At 36.4% G+C, this 16808-nt stretch overlaps 1 protein-coding gene across 2 annotated transcripts in view; it reads right to left on the bottom strand.

Moving 5' to 3' along the window:
• Positions 1–16808, bottom strand: part of LOC143742041 (scavenger receptor cysteine-rich type 1 protein M130-like) — a 95944-nt gene that overhangs the window by 64334 nt on the left and 14802 nt on the right. Inside the window, exons 18-23 of one of the 2 annotated variants that reach the window (XM_077234669.1) lie at positions 14721–14780; positions 14442–14495; positions 14271–14339; positions 14145–14195; positions 13957–14019; positions 13111–13769 (exon numbers count right to left, since the gene is read on the bottom strand). In XM_077234669.1, coding sequence (XP_077090784.1) covers positions 13720–13769; positions 13957–14019; positions 14145–14195; positions 14271–14339; positions 14442–14495; positions 14721–14780 — 347 coding nt within the window. In that variant the 3' untranslated portion in view covers positions 13111–13719. Of the gene's footprint in view, positions 1–13110; positions 13770–13956; positions 14020–14144; positions 14199–14270; positions 14340–14441; positions 14496–14720; positions 14781–16808 lie in introns of those variants that run through there. The other variant, XM_077234668.1, reaches the window with a different exon arrangement.

The raw sequence follows: 16808 nt of genomic DNA, 5'->3' as shown, positions 1-16808 counted from the left end.
TTAGAACTTTAATCACTAAATACAAAGATTATTATAGATGAAATTGGTCAAAATATTCTCTCTCTTTAATATATATATATATATATATATATATATATATATATATATATATATATATATATATATATATATATATATATATATTAGGGCTGTCAAAATAACGCGTTAATTTCGATTAATTAATCTGAGAAGAAATAACGCGTTAAAAAAAAATAACGCAGATTAATCCATTCCGTTTTGACCTTTGCGGAGCCGTTCGAGCATTCATGTAAAAAGAAGGAGGGAGACAAGAACGCGCTGCTTGGATCATTGTTTGGAACATTTACTTATAACAAACGGAGTTCGTCAAACTCTAAAGTACCACATCAATGCAAAGCATCCAGGAGTGTGTGCTTGAGTCGGTGAGTGTGTCTGAGAGAAAGCGCGCTTGTGTGTGTCTCACGCACAGAAAAATCGCGCACCAAAGAGAGGACACAGAAACAGACAAGACAGAGCACGTTACTTATGATATAAAAAAAATCTCAGCTCTCAGATTCTGTTAATTTTACGAAAAGCAAACAATACCGTTTTGGAGCTTGTAAATGTGACATGACAGATCCCTATAGCGGTGAACCGATCATCTCTAGCTAATAGTAAATAAACACGAATGACCAATGTTGAAAGATACACTAGGGCGGCCTAAAACTTACCGAAATGTATATTCCTCGATCAATCTGTGTTTTTCAACCGCGAAAAGAGGTCAATAAAACAGCTGGAGAACAATTATGTCACATAACATTTAGCCCTAAGTTACCTCAAGAAAGCCATTTCATGACCATATAGCATGTTATAGTTGGCTATAAAAAAAGAGCTATAGAGAGTATTTTTCAAAATTTATGTAGCCTACTAGTATATTACGTATGTATTATATTTTTACTTATATCAAAGTTGTTATTTGTAATAAACACGCATTATATTTAATTTGAGCTATTTTTAACCTTAAATACTACCAGCTGATATGGCTCTCTGTATTTTTACAGCATTGGGTGAGATTTTTTTTTTCTTGAGAAAAATGAATGCCTATCTTGTGTACCTAATATTTATCCAAATGAGTCAATATTGCATCAAATCACAATATTTAAATTAAATTGAAATCGTGAAATTTGTGTCAAGCAATAATAATAAAAACGTAGCTTATCAGAAATTGTACCACGTAAACATTGTAAGATTGTGTATGCGATTAATTTAGATTAATTAATTACAGAGTATGTAATTAATTAGATTAAAAATTTTAATCGATTGACAGCCCTAATATATATACTTAAGAAACTTTTTGTGTGCTCCTGAGAAACTGTTTAGGTGCTCACACATTACAATTTCTGGCTAATCTACTGTAAACCATTTACGTTGTGTGTGCCATTTTACTGTGGGAAAAAGGAGAGCAGAGATGCAAATGAATTAAGAAAGATGGGTTTCATTAAGGCCCCAATGTACTCATGGATAAATTTTTGTTCGTTCAGTGTCAAAAAGAAGTTTAAAATGTGCGATCAGCGGTATCCAACTTATTTTTTAACTTAAAACACTTTCATCTTATGCTGAAAACTTTGAACTGTTATAATCTTATTATGATGTCATTATCAATCACAAACACAGTAGTTTGGAAAGAAAATATTTTTACCTTATACAGCAAGCTGGACCTTGAAACATGTTGCGTTTATGCATATATATATAGTCCTACATGATAGAAAGTTTAAAGACCAGCAATTTTACAGTATTAAAAATGAAAAACTGTGTCAGTATTTTATTTCATCAGAAGTACAATTCTGTTAATCTGAAAGGTGAAAAAAAAATACACCAAGAATTTTGATTTTTGGGTGAACTATCCCTTAAAGCTATTGAGAGAAAAATAAACTTATTTGGAAAATAAAAGCCAACCAACTAGGATTTAATGTTATAAAAAGAAATGCTCACATACCAATTGCTTATGGAGGTCAGGAGTACTCCGCAGATTGTCCTCCATGTTCTGTAGAGAAGTGAGATCTTTGAGAGGCAACAAATTTCGATCTAGGCCTGTCTCCTGACTTGATTGCATACACTGGAGGGTCTTAAAGATAATTCGCATTTGGTCCATAAGCATCTCCTGTTTTGTTAATATATTACGAAGAAGAACTAAGAGGAAAAAAAGAAAAAGACAGACAGATTAGTTTTTTTGTTGTCCAAATTGTACTTGCCACACACCTATAGAAAACATAAAATGTCTACATTAAAACAAAATTTTAATTCAGAAACCTATAAGCAAAATTATTTACCAAAACACAATTGGTGTTGACATTATTTAATAAGTATAAAAACAACATTACACATGCATTCACATGGGACACAGCAAGCAGGGAGCACTACATAGCTATCAATTTTATAGAAGTGTTTTGTGCAGATGACTATGAGCATGCACCGATTAGGGATGGGGATTTTTGGCAATTTCGATCATCGATAGGTTTCAAAATTGATTAATCGAGTACTCATGGCGAGGGGCTTGTGCAAGGCCGTAATGGAGATAATAAAAATCTGTTATGAAAATGAATGTTAAATATAAAAATTTGACATGCAAACATGTCTATCAAACATGAACACATGATTATAACAGTTAGATTGTGATGTAGCAATGTTATTAAAAAAGAAGCATCTAAAAAAGAATAGCTGCCTGAGGTAAAGCTGACTTTATGCCAATAAACTGAAACCCGTTTTATGACACTTCCTATAATATTAATCAGATAACTTGGATACATAGCATTGACGTTAACATTACAACTTATCTGTATAAAAGGATGCATATGCCAGTGAACTAAGTTATGCACTAGCGAGAGAGAGTGAGAGATGCAAGAGAGCAATATGACCGTCTCAAATAACTCAATCATTGTCGGGCATTACACTTGAGCATGAAACTAAACATGTAATATGCAGCACAGTCAGCATAATAAATGTTAATATCCCAACGCATCCTATATTAGATTTAGATGTAGCCAACCCAGACATCACTATGTACTTCGAAGCCATGCATTGCTCTCTTCTCACGTCTATACTTTGAACCTCATGCTGTTGCAAGCTAAAAAAATAAGAGCTCATGGTGCCGCTCAAAGTTGCTGTAACTAATCAGATTTTTTTCCCATGATTATCGTTTTCATGATCGATCATTGCTGTCAAGGCTGAGTACTCGATCGCTGTTGCACATCTCTAGCACAGATTGCGGAAAATCGCTGACCATGTGAATTAACCAAAATCAGACGATCCTAAGGCTAATCCCATGACACACTATTAGTGCATTCTCTGTGTGAGAAGGGCTAAACACTAATATACTCACACATTTGGTGACTGGATGTTTGCTCGATGTCCGTGGTCTGGTGTGGCTCAGGGAGCCTTGAAGGTTCGGAGTGCCTTTTTTTATGGATCTCTTTACTTTTGTGGGCTGGTCTTCTGACCTCAACGTTGGCATGGCTTAAAAGGGTCTCAGTGCTTGATTTACTTGATGTACAACTCTCAGAGAGAACATTCCAGCCTGAGGATAACATAGCAATGCTGTTCTGCTGACTTGATTGGATCTCAGGAGTGCTGTGGCAATCGGCATACAAGTCAGGACTGTAGCAACTTGGGAGAAGATTGGGACTCTTTTGGCCATGTGGACAAAGGTGACGACTGCTTTGGCCATGTGGGCTAACATCAGGGCTTCTTTGGCCATGTGAATGAAGGTCAGGACTGCTTTGATCACGTGAACAAAGGTCAGTTCTGCCTTGGCCACTAAGGTGGAGGCTGTCTACTGCAGGAGAAATCTGTTCCCTAGAGATCACTGGAGCATTAGGCAAGGCATACCTCCTGCAAAGTACAACAATTCTTAGTCCTTTAACAGCTTTGATAAAATGCACTGTAATTTAAAAAGGCTGATGCTTCTTACTTTTTTTGGACTTTGTTCCTTTAATGCCTTTCATCTCATCATTGCGGTGGTCAGGACTACCGTGGAAGAGCTTAAGGCAGTTTGGCTTTCCTGGGTCTAATTTGTTGGCATGTCTAGCAATTTTCGGAGCATCAGGTATAGAATACCTTCTGCTTAAAAGTACAAAATGTCTTAGTCATTTATCTGCTGTGATAAAATACATTATCATTATAAAAAGCAGAAGCTTCCTACCCTTTTCTTGATTTTGGTTCTTTCAGGTACTCTTCCATCGCATTATCATCGTCGTCGTCTTCTCCAGGGAAAAGAATGTTCTTGGGTCTAACATCACATTTATCAATTTCAAGATAGGCTTTTATTTGTAAATGTGGTGAAAAACAATAAACAAACAAACTAAAACCTTACATTCTTTTTCTTTGAAATGCAATTGGTGAGTCTCCTCCATCGGTCTGATGTGATCGGTGTGATCAACAGCTAGAGGAAGTTTACGTCTAGCTTCCTTGTAGTCATCTGGAAAAACAGCATCACAAAAATAAAATTACAAAGTAAAACTGTGATTTTAACTATAACATATTACTTTTAACTTATTACTTATAACTATTCAATTTGAAGAAAGTGGTGGCAAAACAACTCACTTGACGTGAAAATAATTCTGGCCTTATGGGGCTTCCAGTCATCTCCAGGACTCTCCTGTGATTTCACAGCTTTGGTTATATCAATCTTATTTGGAGGCCACATGCAATCTCCATTATTAATCCAGACTAAAGGCACAACTTCTACCTCATTTGTCTTGTCAAAGACAACAATGTGAAACATCTAAAGAGACAAGAATGACATTCCTCAGCCAACTATTATACACAAGCGTCTTCAGAGTTATTTCTCTTGATGCAGGAGTGGAACAACAACAAATCTGTTTCGGAATGGCAATCTCACATACTTCTGCAGCTTCTTTCCTGTCATGAAACACTTGACCTTTGTGGAGAGGTTGGAAACCACATAAATTCCCAACTCTTTTGAATCAATAGGATATTTAAAGAAGTGTTCCACCTGTTTATACTCATTGCCCACAAGATATACTGCACCTTTATCCTCAACAATGTTTTGGACTAAAACCAACTTATTGTCGATTCTGACACAAGAATCTCTCTCATTGAGCTTCACAACTACATCATCAATCGCAAGAACTTTAAATTGACGAGCTTGTTGCGAGAAGCACTCCGGTACTGGCCCATCCGTATGTTCTTTATCCAATTTTTTAATTGCCTCTTCTACATCACAACTGTAGTTGCTATTTTCTATCTCTGACAATCTACGCATCACCTGAGTCAAAGGATTGCAAGGCCCTCGTACCAGTTTTTTTAGTTTTCCTAAGAAATTTTCGAAGGGAAATCCTGATATTAGATCTAGATTGCCATGGATTTTGACATCTTCACTGAGGTGCACTGAGGCCATGAATATTGTAAACCAAAAACTCTTCACCATAAAGCTGGCCAAAGTGTTCAACAAATGAACGCAACAGAGTATTTGCAAAGTCATTCATCTCCATACAAAATTCTGGACTTGCCAAAATGTACACAGCTACAGACAAAAGCATGAAGTTGTCATAGATTTGAGGCTGTAAAACACCATTCAGCACAACTGGACCAGTGTATAACAAAAATTGGCGTAGCTCTGTTGCTTTCCACCTACATCGATCTGCCAGTGCCCGAGGCCTTCGCGCAAACTCACTGGGAATGTAACTTCTCAGTGCAAGAAGTCTATCTGACACCATGCAAGCTTGAATGGATGATATGCGACAGTGCAAGGGACCGATGGTGCTGATCCACAAGTCTAAAAGACGCCGCATTACACCCAGACAAACCAAGTGCATGTAATCGTGAGGGAAACATGTGACCATGTCAATGCCAATGTCTGTAAGAGGTGACTGCTGAATGTGGTGTTCTTCATCAGTTGCTTGCCTAAAACTCTCATCAGTTCTGCGCTTTGCATTCACCTCAGGAAATGTCATTCGATTTGATTTCCAGACACCTGTTTGGTGACACTTGTCACATCCATGATATCCAGTGTGTGACTTCACACCTCTGATGAAGGCTCGGGCAGGGGTATCGCACATAACAGAAACAACATTCAAAAAGAATGTTTTCTGGTTGAACAGAAACCCATCCCTCAACATTTTAGCTCGTGAACCAGATCATGAAGATAATCAGCCAAAGAATTTGGCTTTGAAGTACCACAAAAGAGTCCAATCAACACTGGTGCCTTAGTTTGACCTTGCAGCAAACCAAGAATCGGCCAAATCTGTGTACTAGTACTCTTGAAGAGTGGTAGTCCATCAAAATTCAACTGTATTTTGAAGACATGTTTGTCTGCCACAGTATGCCACACGTTATCAAGGATTTTCCTAACAGAATTCAGAATTCCACAATAATGGAACACACCACCAGCTATACTCCTAATGTTGTATCTTGTTTTTGTTTTCAGCAACGTTCTTCCATCCTTAGGCAGAGAGGAATGATGGACTTTGAGAATGGAAAGAAGTGCTGACAAAGCAATTAATGAAATTCCAAATTCAATTGCCCAATCTACTAGTGAACTTTCCAAATCTCTCTGACCACAAGGATCTCGAAGATCAGACTGGTCCTCAACAGAAGCTGCAGCCTCTTCATGTACTTCCTTATCCTCAACATCTTCTTCAATATTCTGGTGGTCACTTTCTTCATCCCTAATTTCCATGTCTGATTCCCCCGAAGAATCAACACAAACACTTAACTCTGAATCGTCCTCCACCTCCCCCTCCCTATGTTCCACATAGTCAGTCAATTCACGGACTAGTTTTAGTGCCCTTCTTCTGGAATTGCTCCTATCATTGTACTTCCATACCTTATCCATACCGTGACTTTACAGAAACCTTTTGTTCTTCATCCTAAAAACAAACTAACAAAAAAAACAGATTATTTTGTTTTTAATAGACTATAATAAAATACCAGAAAAAGATAAGCTTTTTTAGCCTCTGCTTGCATTCTGAAAAAAAGTCTGTAACAATACAGTTGGAATTGCTAAAGCAAACTAGCTTTAACAATGAAATGATTAGCAGTTTGATGATTAATTAAAACCACTAATTAAAAACAATTAATCATCATTAAAACTCAATACATAGACTGTATTGATGATGCAGTATACTGTATATTTTCGATGCCTAATTACAAATTGTTTAGTTCATTTAAGATACTTATTATTACTTATTACATTCAAAGTGAAATAGAATAAAATAACGAATACCCCTTTTTCGAGCATTTACTCAATTTCAACATGACAAATTCCAAAATATTGGTCAAACAATTTTATTTAAATTGTAAGTTAAAATTCTGGCCTATTTCTGTCCACAGGGCATAATTCTATTAAAAACTAATTAAATCTAATACATTTTAGCACCACTAATTAGTATAAACAAAAACAAGCCTAGATTTTTTTATAGCTGCTCTTACTAATGATTTTAACACATTTTATTGGTGTTTTGTGGTACAATATCTGTGTTTTGTGGTACAATATCTGTGTTTTGGTGTTGTCCACCACCAGAGTTTTCACATGTCGTGCCATATCTCAAACATTATTTATCACAAATTAATAAAAAAATATACATATGAATTAAATGTTACCTGAACTAATAAACTACATGCACAGATGAAGCATACCGGTATATGCATTTTGTACTTTATTTTGATTAATTTCTACCTGTCCCATGGTTTAGCTGTCATTACCAACACGCTCTTCATAAAGGCACTTTTTTTAACTGTTTTTACTAGCAAGTAAAACCATGTGCTCCTACTAGCATAGTGGAGCACATGGATTTCAAGCTTCAAGACTGATACTTTGATGTCCAGAAAACTTACTTTTCTAAACTACTTAAATATACTCTTTATTCTTTGTGTTGGTCATGTACACTTATTATGCGTCATACCATATGTGTTGCATTTCTGTATTTTTAAACATTTTTGGATTATATTTATCACTTTAATAGTTAAAACGGTGTACATTACATGTAGAAAGCTAGCTACACTTGCTTAGTCATCATCTTTGCTAGCAAGGCTAGTTTTTTGACAAAAATGTCATTACAGCACAGTCATTACCAGCACATTACAGCTTGTGCTGGTAATGACAGGTTGTGATGGTGATGACGGCAGATACATTAAACATACTGTTATTTAAGAATTTATAGCTGGTGTTTTTTTTGTTGTTGTTTTTGGTCTGAAGTCACTTGAGTTCTTAAATTACAATAGGTTATGATCAGTGATTTGTCATCACCGCAACAAACTGTCATTACCAGCAATGTCATCACCATCACCATACATATTTTTGCCAATAAATTATGTATAAATTACAAAAACATCCTATAATTATATATTTTTGACAATGTTGGACAGTCTGAATTATCACTGTATTAAAAAAGTTTTGATGTACGCCATTCACTTAAAATAAGCTTATATTCCAAGCCAGGGTAGACACTTAGATGACTATAATTCATCTTGCAAGTAAAAATCAACAATCCCATTAAGTTCAAGATAAAATAGATTCCATGTGAAACCAGAAAATGTTTTAAAAGCACTGATTTATCATTTAGCCTAAGTTTGATTTTTTACATATATTCGATGATGTGATGGTAATGACACATTTACTTGACATAGTTAAAAAAATGACAAAAAATCATAAATTCCCTTATCTTATGGTCTCAACCAAGCTCATAACATTGTTCCTGACTTGAGGACTGATCATTTGATGTATACCACTTAAAGTTAGTCAAATTTGGGATTTTAATTTTCAGAATTGCAGCAACCCAATTTGGCCCTTGATCTGAGAAATGCCCATTATAGTTTTACAGAAATTTGTTCCAACCACAAATACCATAACATGCAACCCTTGCATCATCTGCCAAATATGATTACATTTAAGTGACATTATTGACTGACTTTTTGGACATGTTAGTTTATTGTATTTAAAACACCTAGATTAAAACTGCGTTTAAACTAGGTCATTGGCGTGCAAATTTTAATTAGAACAGTTTACTATAATTTCGATAGCATGTTCACACATCAATTAATCATTAAGTCCGTAAAATGACTTAAGTAAACTTCAATGCTGTTTTCACTTACCAACACTGCTGCCTTTTTCCCGGTTCAGTGCAAATTGACCGTTACTGAAGTCTGTGCAAGACTGCAGCGCCCGCCCACTTTTTCGACATACAGGTTCCGGGAGTATTTTCATTCACTTTTCTCTTTGTAGATTTGTTGCTTTAAAGCGTTATACGCCATGAATCATAACAACCAGCTAAAGCTTGAATCACAACGTGTACAATATTCGATCTGAAAATAAAAAATATTTGACAATTTGTTAAAAAATACAAAAGTACGAGACTATGTGTGTTAAAGCCAACTGGGTAAATAAAACTACAATCCCATGAAGCACTGCAAATGATAATTGCGCCTTTTGGTCAATTTTGCTCTGATAGGTCAGCTTCGCATTTCCGGGTTTTTGAAAGCCTCAAAAAAAAACTCGGCGCGATCATGCGGATTCACAAGCCTTCACCTGCCATCACACGACAATGCATAAAAGGCTCCATTACCTTGTATCTTACGTCTTGGTTTTTGTAAAAATAGGCTAACGATTGCGTCATACACGCGACTCTCTGTCGCACAGAAGAGAAATGACCGTACAGACAGAAGTAGAAGCTCGCGCGCAATCGGGGGACGTGGAGGAATAAAGTCGAGGGAGAAGCCCAAGATTCGGAAGGGAATGATTCAGATTCCTCTTGGCACAGCTACTAGAAGACGTACAAATGTCAGTCATGTTGCTCACGTCAAATCTACGTCATCAAGCTCAGTTTGTGAATGCACAGTGCGCTTGGCAATCAGGAAGTGAGTGCTTCTAATTGACTTAACTTTTCTCCGTTGAAGTCTGAGTCGATGTGTCCATTTCTTTTACTGTCTATGATACAAGCTATGTGTTTCTAGAAAAATCTGTCATAAATGTTATACGTTTCTATCATTTCTCAAATAAATGTAATCTCTTTCAATCACATATATGTTCAATTTGTGATCATCTTAATTAACTAACTGGTAAAAGAGTAATCATCATGAGTAACACATTTCATAGTTACTCTGATAAGACTGTGTGTGGTGTTGAAATTAAATTATGTTTTATAGTTTCATTTTAATCTGTCAAGATTAGGTATAATATTGAATGCAGGATTAAATCATATCTCATAGTGGAAAAATTATGAAAAGAAAAGTCCTGGTATACAGGACTTTGGCTACAGTGTATGGATATACTATTCTACAATATATATATAATATCATCGCCTGTCATATATGAGGCATGAATATAATTTTACATATAAACACACATATTTAAATAAGCAACAGCTTTATGTTATGCATTTTAAAAATATATTTTCAAAATGTATTTCAATATATTTTACAGCGTTTCACATATATGTGAATATATTACCTTTCTGTATGGGAAAACATTGGGATTTTACTCAAAAATATTTGAAAAGGATTTTAAATGTGGCTCAAGATCGGCCATACATATATGGCGCACATATCTATATTTGACATCTGGGCCAAATACTCCATTTGACATCTGGCCCATGTCTTGGGTGCCGTCTTAAATCCAGTGCCATCTCTGCCAAACCCGGGCCATGTTTGGCCCACATGCTGTATGCCAGTTCCGGATGAATGCCAGCTGTGCCATACACATGCCAAATCTGGGCCAAATTTGTTTGCTGACTGGGATGTAGCTAATAGCCTATATAACAAATATAAAATCAGAAAGATGTATCACATGCACACACACCAGTTATGTTTAGACTACTTAATAATCCTAATTGTATATGTTATTTCCCCAGTTGTAACCTAAGGTTTCATTGCTGTGATATCTGAGAGGAATTGGATTTGCTTAGCTAATCAAATGATCGATCTCCTAACTGGCACTGTATTGTGTGTTGTAACGTAACGGCGACCATCAGTAAACGTTATTGATACAAACAATTTATATTTTTTATTAAGCTGTATGTCTGTACAAAAATCAAAAATAGGCTAATCAAAGGGAAGAGTGTTCTTACAAATCACGAGGGAACGATTTGACCGCTGATTTTGGCTAATGTAATAGACTCGCTGTTTTTGCTGATGCTGGATCGTCTTTAGCATGTACACTGCATTCATTAAAAATGCAACTAAGTTAAACGTGTGTTTAACTACACCTGGGGAAACTCACTTCACCTTTAGAGGCAGCTCAGTCTCTCCAGTCGGGTTGCAGGGCCACCGCACCGCAGCAGACTCGCTGTGTGTGTGTGAGAGAGCTGAGCGAACGCCGCTCTGCACGTTTGAATCAGGGACGTACTAAGTATTTGAGGGGTAGGGGGGAGGGGCTTTAATACAAATTAAATTGTTCAATTTTGGTAAATTTATCGTTTAGTTCACTGTTTTGAGAAAGCTTGCGAGTTGTTTTTTAAAGTACAGTTTTTGGATCATCAAAGTTAGGGGGGCAGCTGGGGGGGGCAAGGCTCTAGAGTGGGGGGGCATCTGCCCCCCCTTGCTCCCCTGCAGATCCGCCCCTGTAAGTAATACAACAACATATAATTAGTTTTTACCATCGGAAAATCATAAGCACAGGTGCGCCCCCTCGCTGTTTCATACTGAAACTACACAAAGCGACTGAGTGATCCTCGTCGTCACCTAGGTATATATTTCTAAGAAATTTTCTTCTTTGATTTATGATTGTTGATACACTTAATTTATTAACATTTCATCTTGTTATGGTAATAATATTAAATTATGGTTAATTCAAGGCTGTTGATATGCACGTATTCACTATATAGTTTTTTTAATCTATAGTATTCTATACTGTCCGCTCGTCCTCACATGTATAAATGTAGTAAAACATGGTTTTACTAGAGTAATGTTGTAGTAGTAACTAGGAAAAAAAACATTACAGAAGATCACTGTGAAATCTTTATATTTTATCATGCAGAATGTAATTCATGGTTTAATTGATTCCAATGCTTAATTTATTTGATCCAAAATACAGCAAAAAGAGTAATATTGTGAAATATTTTTACAATCTAAAATAACTGTTTTCTATTTAAATATTTAAAAAAGTAATTTATATCTGTGATCAAAGCTGAATTTTCAGCATCATTACTCAAGTTCAGTACTCTTCAGTGTCACATGATCCTTCGGAAATGCTTTTCACTGCAACTGTACTTTTCACACTATTTTATTTATTTATTTTCATTGCTGGCTTATTTTAGGGAAAGTGTAGTGAACAAGGGACTTTCAAGAGACCAACATTACTGGTCCTCCACAGTATCAAGTTTTTGCCAGGTAGATACATGTTGGATATGCTATAGTTGTATGGCTATCATTGTATGGCTATAGTTTCTTATAATCTGGAAATGAGTTGGACATAATTATTTAAATTATATTTCAAAATAGTTTCTCAAAAATACTTGACTCATGTTTATGTGTGACATTGAGAAGAGGGGAAGGTAGAGCAATGTTAACCAAATAATACAAATTAGCTTATGAAACCAAACAGAATAGCTAAAAAAAAAATATTTTATTGAACTTTGTGTGTGCAAAGCAGAGAAAGAAAATTATATATATATATAAATAAATGTGTGTATATATATATATATACACATTTTTTTTATAACTATAACATTTATTTAAAAAAATTATAACTGATATAACTATTTTTTGTTCTTATATGAATTTTGATTATTGGTGGGGGGAAAAAGGGAGGGGGGTGCCCTTTTTCAGTTTCAGCACATGCCCCTCAAAAGGTCTGTGCACGGCCCTGCAGAGACGTGCACGTTACTGAGGAGACACACACATGATAAAGTGCTGACAAAGTCACCCAGCTGTCATGAGAGTGAATGTGGGAAACACAAAGTCTGACACCAGCAGAGAAGAGATGACACTGACAACTACCCCAGCTTGAGGAGCACTGGGAGTTAATATTATGCTAAGAAAGAGAGACACAGCAAAGGACAATTTGTGAATAAAAAAACAGAAATATTTCACAGAAATGTATTGTTTTTTTTTTCTTTTTCTGTACAAAAGACACAATGTGTTTAAATACAAATGTTCACCCTTCCCAATTCCCCCCCAATTTCATGCACATAGTCAGTCTGATTTTAACCCTTTAATAGATAATAATAGAAAAAGACATCAATTCAAAACAAATACATGAAACAAACAGAGTCTCTATACAGTATATTAAAAAGCTCTGTTATAAACACTGAAGATTTCAGCTCAGAGTGCATGACGTGTTACTTTTTGACGGTCAGAAACTCCTTCTGCAGGACATTAAGTGAAAATGCTTTTCTGATAATTGTTTACAGCTGCTTTTTGTTAACGTATTTCCCAAAGTAAATTCCAACAACTTTTAGTAAAATATAAAAGTCCACCTGCAGTGGTTCTGCATTTAAGAGGAGTTATATTTTTATCAGTTGAAGGTGCTGTAAAATGTTAAAAACTGTTGTGGTCTAGGCTTAAAGGTAAAGATTTTTTTCCCCCTCAAATTTCTAAGGCTATATGATAGACAATTCATGAAATAGCAAAAAAGAAAAAAGCATGGTCTGCAAAAACTAAAGAAATCTAATATTTTGAAAGCTGAATTCAACATAAAATATTGCTGGACTGCAGCTAAAACATACAGTATATAGGATCTTAAACACCTAAACTCTGCAGATCACTTAAAAACTGAAAATTGATTTACTGCAGGGGGTGTGGTTTGAGTTATAAAGCCCCTCCCTGTTTTCCTGGCTCCTCCTCTACATCATCATAGTCTGTTATTAAAAAACAAGAGCAAATTAATGTAATCATCATGATTTAAAAAGTATTATAATGAACACAATGTTTTCAGTCCATTTAAATTAGCTATTGAGACAACAGAACAAGAGAAATTTATAATATAAAGCTATTATAAGGGCTACACCAAAATTATTCAGTAAAAAAAAAGTGTCAATAACGTACCATATATGTCACTCATATATTCCCCGACATTCTTCACATCATCATACTCCTCCTGAACACCCTCTGATATAAATGTGTCTACTGTTAATTACATGCAAAATGTCTTCATACTTTACATGCTATAATTTGACAAAAAAATTTTTAAAAACCCTGTTCTAATGGATAAGTGTGTAATTTGAAACCCACACCTGCTTTATCATTGGAGAACTGTCGTACGATGACGACATCATCATAGTTTTCTGCTAAACAAAATAATGAAAAATTATATATATGTATTGTGTTAAAACCTATCAAAATAATTAAAAGAAATAAACCTGTATTATGATGTCTCCGTTCAGCATTGATTACATCATCATAATTCTCTGATGTGATTTGTTGCTTTTCTAAATAATTTAATAGAAAATAGAGAATAAACAGAAACTAATTCACAGGCCAAATAGGTAATTAAATTAAGTGATTTTTTGTGATCAGTTAAAGTCACTGACCTGTTGGGCCTTCAGTGGTGGTGATGTCATCATAGTACTCAGCTGTGACTCCTACTGCAGATTTTGATGTGAAAAAGAAAAAGAAGTGAAAATGCACACATACATAAATACCAACATACATACAGTACATACTATTATTACTATACAGTATACATATTATTGCATATTATTATTATTAAACACTGCTAAGATAAAATTTTTTATCTTAATGTTTTTGATTTAACAAACATACTACTTTTCTGTATGTAGCAGGTAACCTTATTATATTTCAGTCCTAACCTGCAAGAAGCTCATCAGCATCTTCATACCCAGAATGCTGTTCGGTAGAACGGACACTTCCTGTTAGGAAGGAGCAGAACTATCAGATACATGTTCACAATCACAAATCAGCCAAAACCTCCATATGCTTTGGATCATATCAGAATCACAATTCAGAAAGAGCTTAATTGCCAAGTGTGCTTGCACATGCACACACAAGGAATATTTCTTGGTAAATTAAGCTTCCAGTGCACACATATAAATACAACAAAAAGACACATAATTATAAAAATAAGAATAAAAATATATAAGGTATAAGACACAGATTAGGCATATTTACAGGTATTAACATATTTACAGTTAACAGTATTATGGTTAATAAATAAATATTTCACTAAACAGTGGGGGTATTGCACTTAGAAAGGCCTTATGAGGCATTTGACTGTTCAGGAGGGAGATGGCCTGTGGGAAGAAGCTGTTCCTAAGCCTAGATTGTTCTGAATCGCCAGCCGGATAGCAACAGTGCAAAGAGGTTATGGCCAGGGTATGCGGAGTCTGTGCTGATTTTATCGGCCCTCTTCCTCACTCTGGAAGAGTACAGGTCCTGGAGGGTGGGAAATAATCATTACAGCAGTCCGGACTGTCCATTGTAGTCTTCTGATGGCTTCTGATTTGGTAGCTGAACTTAACCAGACAACTACTGAAGTGCAGAGAACAGACGGCTGAATAAAACTGGCTAAGGAGCTCCTGTGGAAAGTTGAACTTCCTCAGCTGGCAATTCTTTTTCTCAATGGAGTTTATCTGGAGCTCCCACTTCAGGTCCTGAGAGATGGTAGAGCCAAGCAACCACGAGACCACAGTGCTGTTCATGATGGTAAGGGAGGGGAGAGCTGGGATGTTCCTAATGAAGTCCACTATTATCTCCACTGTTTTGAGCATGTTCAGGTCAAGGTTGTTGTGTCTTACCAGAGAGCCAGCTGTTCAAGCTGTGTCTCTTCTATATGCAGATTCATCACCATCCTGGATGAGGCTGATGACTGTGGTGGCATCTGCAAACTTCAGGAGCTTAATAGAGGGATCAGTAGAGGTGCAGTCATTTGTGTAGAGGGAGAAGAGTAGTGAGGAGAGCACACATCCTTGTGGAGCATCAGTGGTGATTGTGCAAGTGTTGGATGTTAATTTTCCCAGCCTCACTAGCTGCTGCCTGTCAGGAAGTTGGAGATAGACTGATAGATGGAGGTGGGCACAGAGAGCCGAGTTCATTTGGAGGTGTGGAGGTGGAGGTTTGGAATGATGTTGTTGAAGGCCGAAACTAAAGTTGCAGAACAGGATTCTAGCATAGGTCCCTGGCTTGTCCAGATGTTGCAGGATGTAGGGCAGTCCCACAGTGATTGCGTCATCCATGGACCTGTTTGCTTGATGAGCAAACTGAAGGGGGTTTAGCAAGGGTCCTAGGTTATCATTCAGGTGGGCTAGCACTATAGTCTCTCAAATGACTTCATGACCACAGACGTTAAAGCAACAGGTCTGTAGTCACTCAGTCCTGAGTTCTTGGGATTCTTCGGGATGGGGATGATGGTGGAGCATTTGAAGCAAGAAGGGACTTCAGAAATCTCCAGAGATTTGTTGAAGATCTAGGTGAAGATGGGTGACAACTGGTCAGCACAGACTTCCAAACAGGTGGGTGAAACTCAGTTTGGGCCTGATGCTTTCCTAAACTTCTGTTTCTGAAAGAGCCAACACACATCCTCTACACAGATTCTAAGTGCAGGTTGAGTACTAGGAGAAGGGAGAGGGTGTTTTGCAGGAGGTGTTTATGGTTGTGCGGAGAGAAGGTCAGAGTGGTTATGGGGTGAGACAGCCTTTGTCAAAACGACAATAGAACTCATTCAGACAGTCAGCCAGTTGTTGATCCGCAGTAGATTTAGGTGACAATGGCTTGTAATTAGTGATGTCTTTGAGGCCTTAAGTTTCCTCACAAATGCAGTATAGTTTTTCCAGCTTCTCAGACTAGCTTCTCTTAGCTACTCTTATCTCCGTTTTGTGGCTCTTTAATGTGGCATTACAGATCGCTGTCCTTCAAGCAAAGTGAAAGTGCTGATCATCTCT

The sequence above is a fragment of the Siphateles boraxobius genome, unplaced genomic scaffold, assembly GCF_051911475.1.
Source record: "Siphateles boraxobius isolate OS27281-9 unplaced genomic scaffold, OSU_SipBor_1 19, whole genome shotgun sequence".
In the NCBI taxonomy this organism is placed as follows: Eukaryota; Metazoa; Chordata; class Actinopteri; order Cypriniformes; family Leuciscidae; genus Siphateles; species Siphateles boraxobius.
This window is presented reverse-complemented; position numbering and strand designations above follow the sequence as displayed.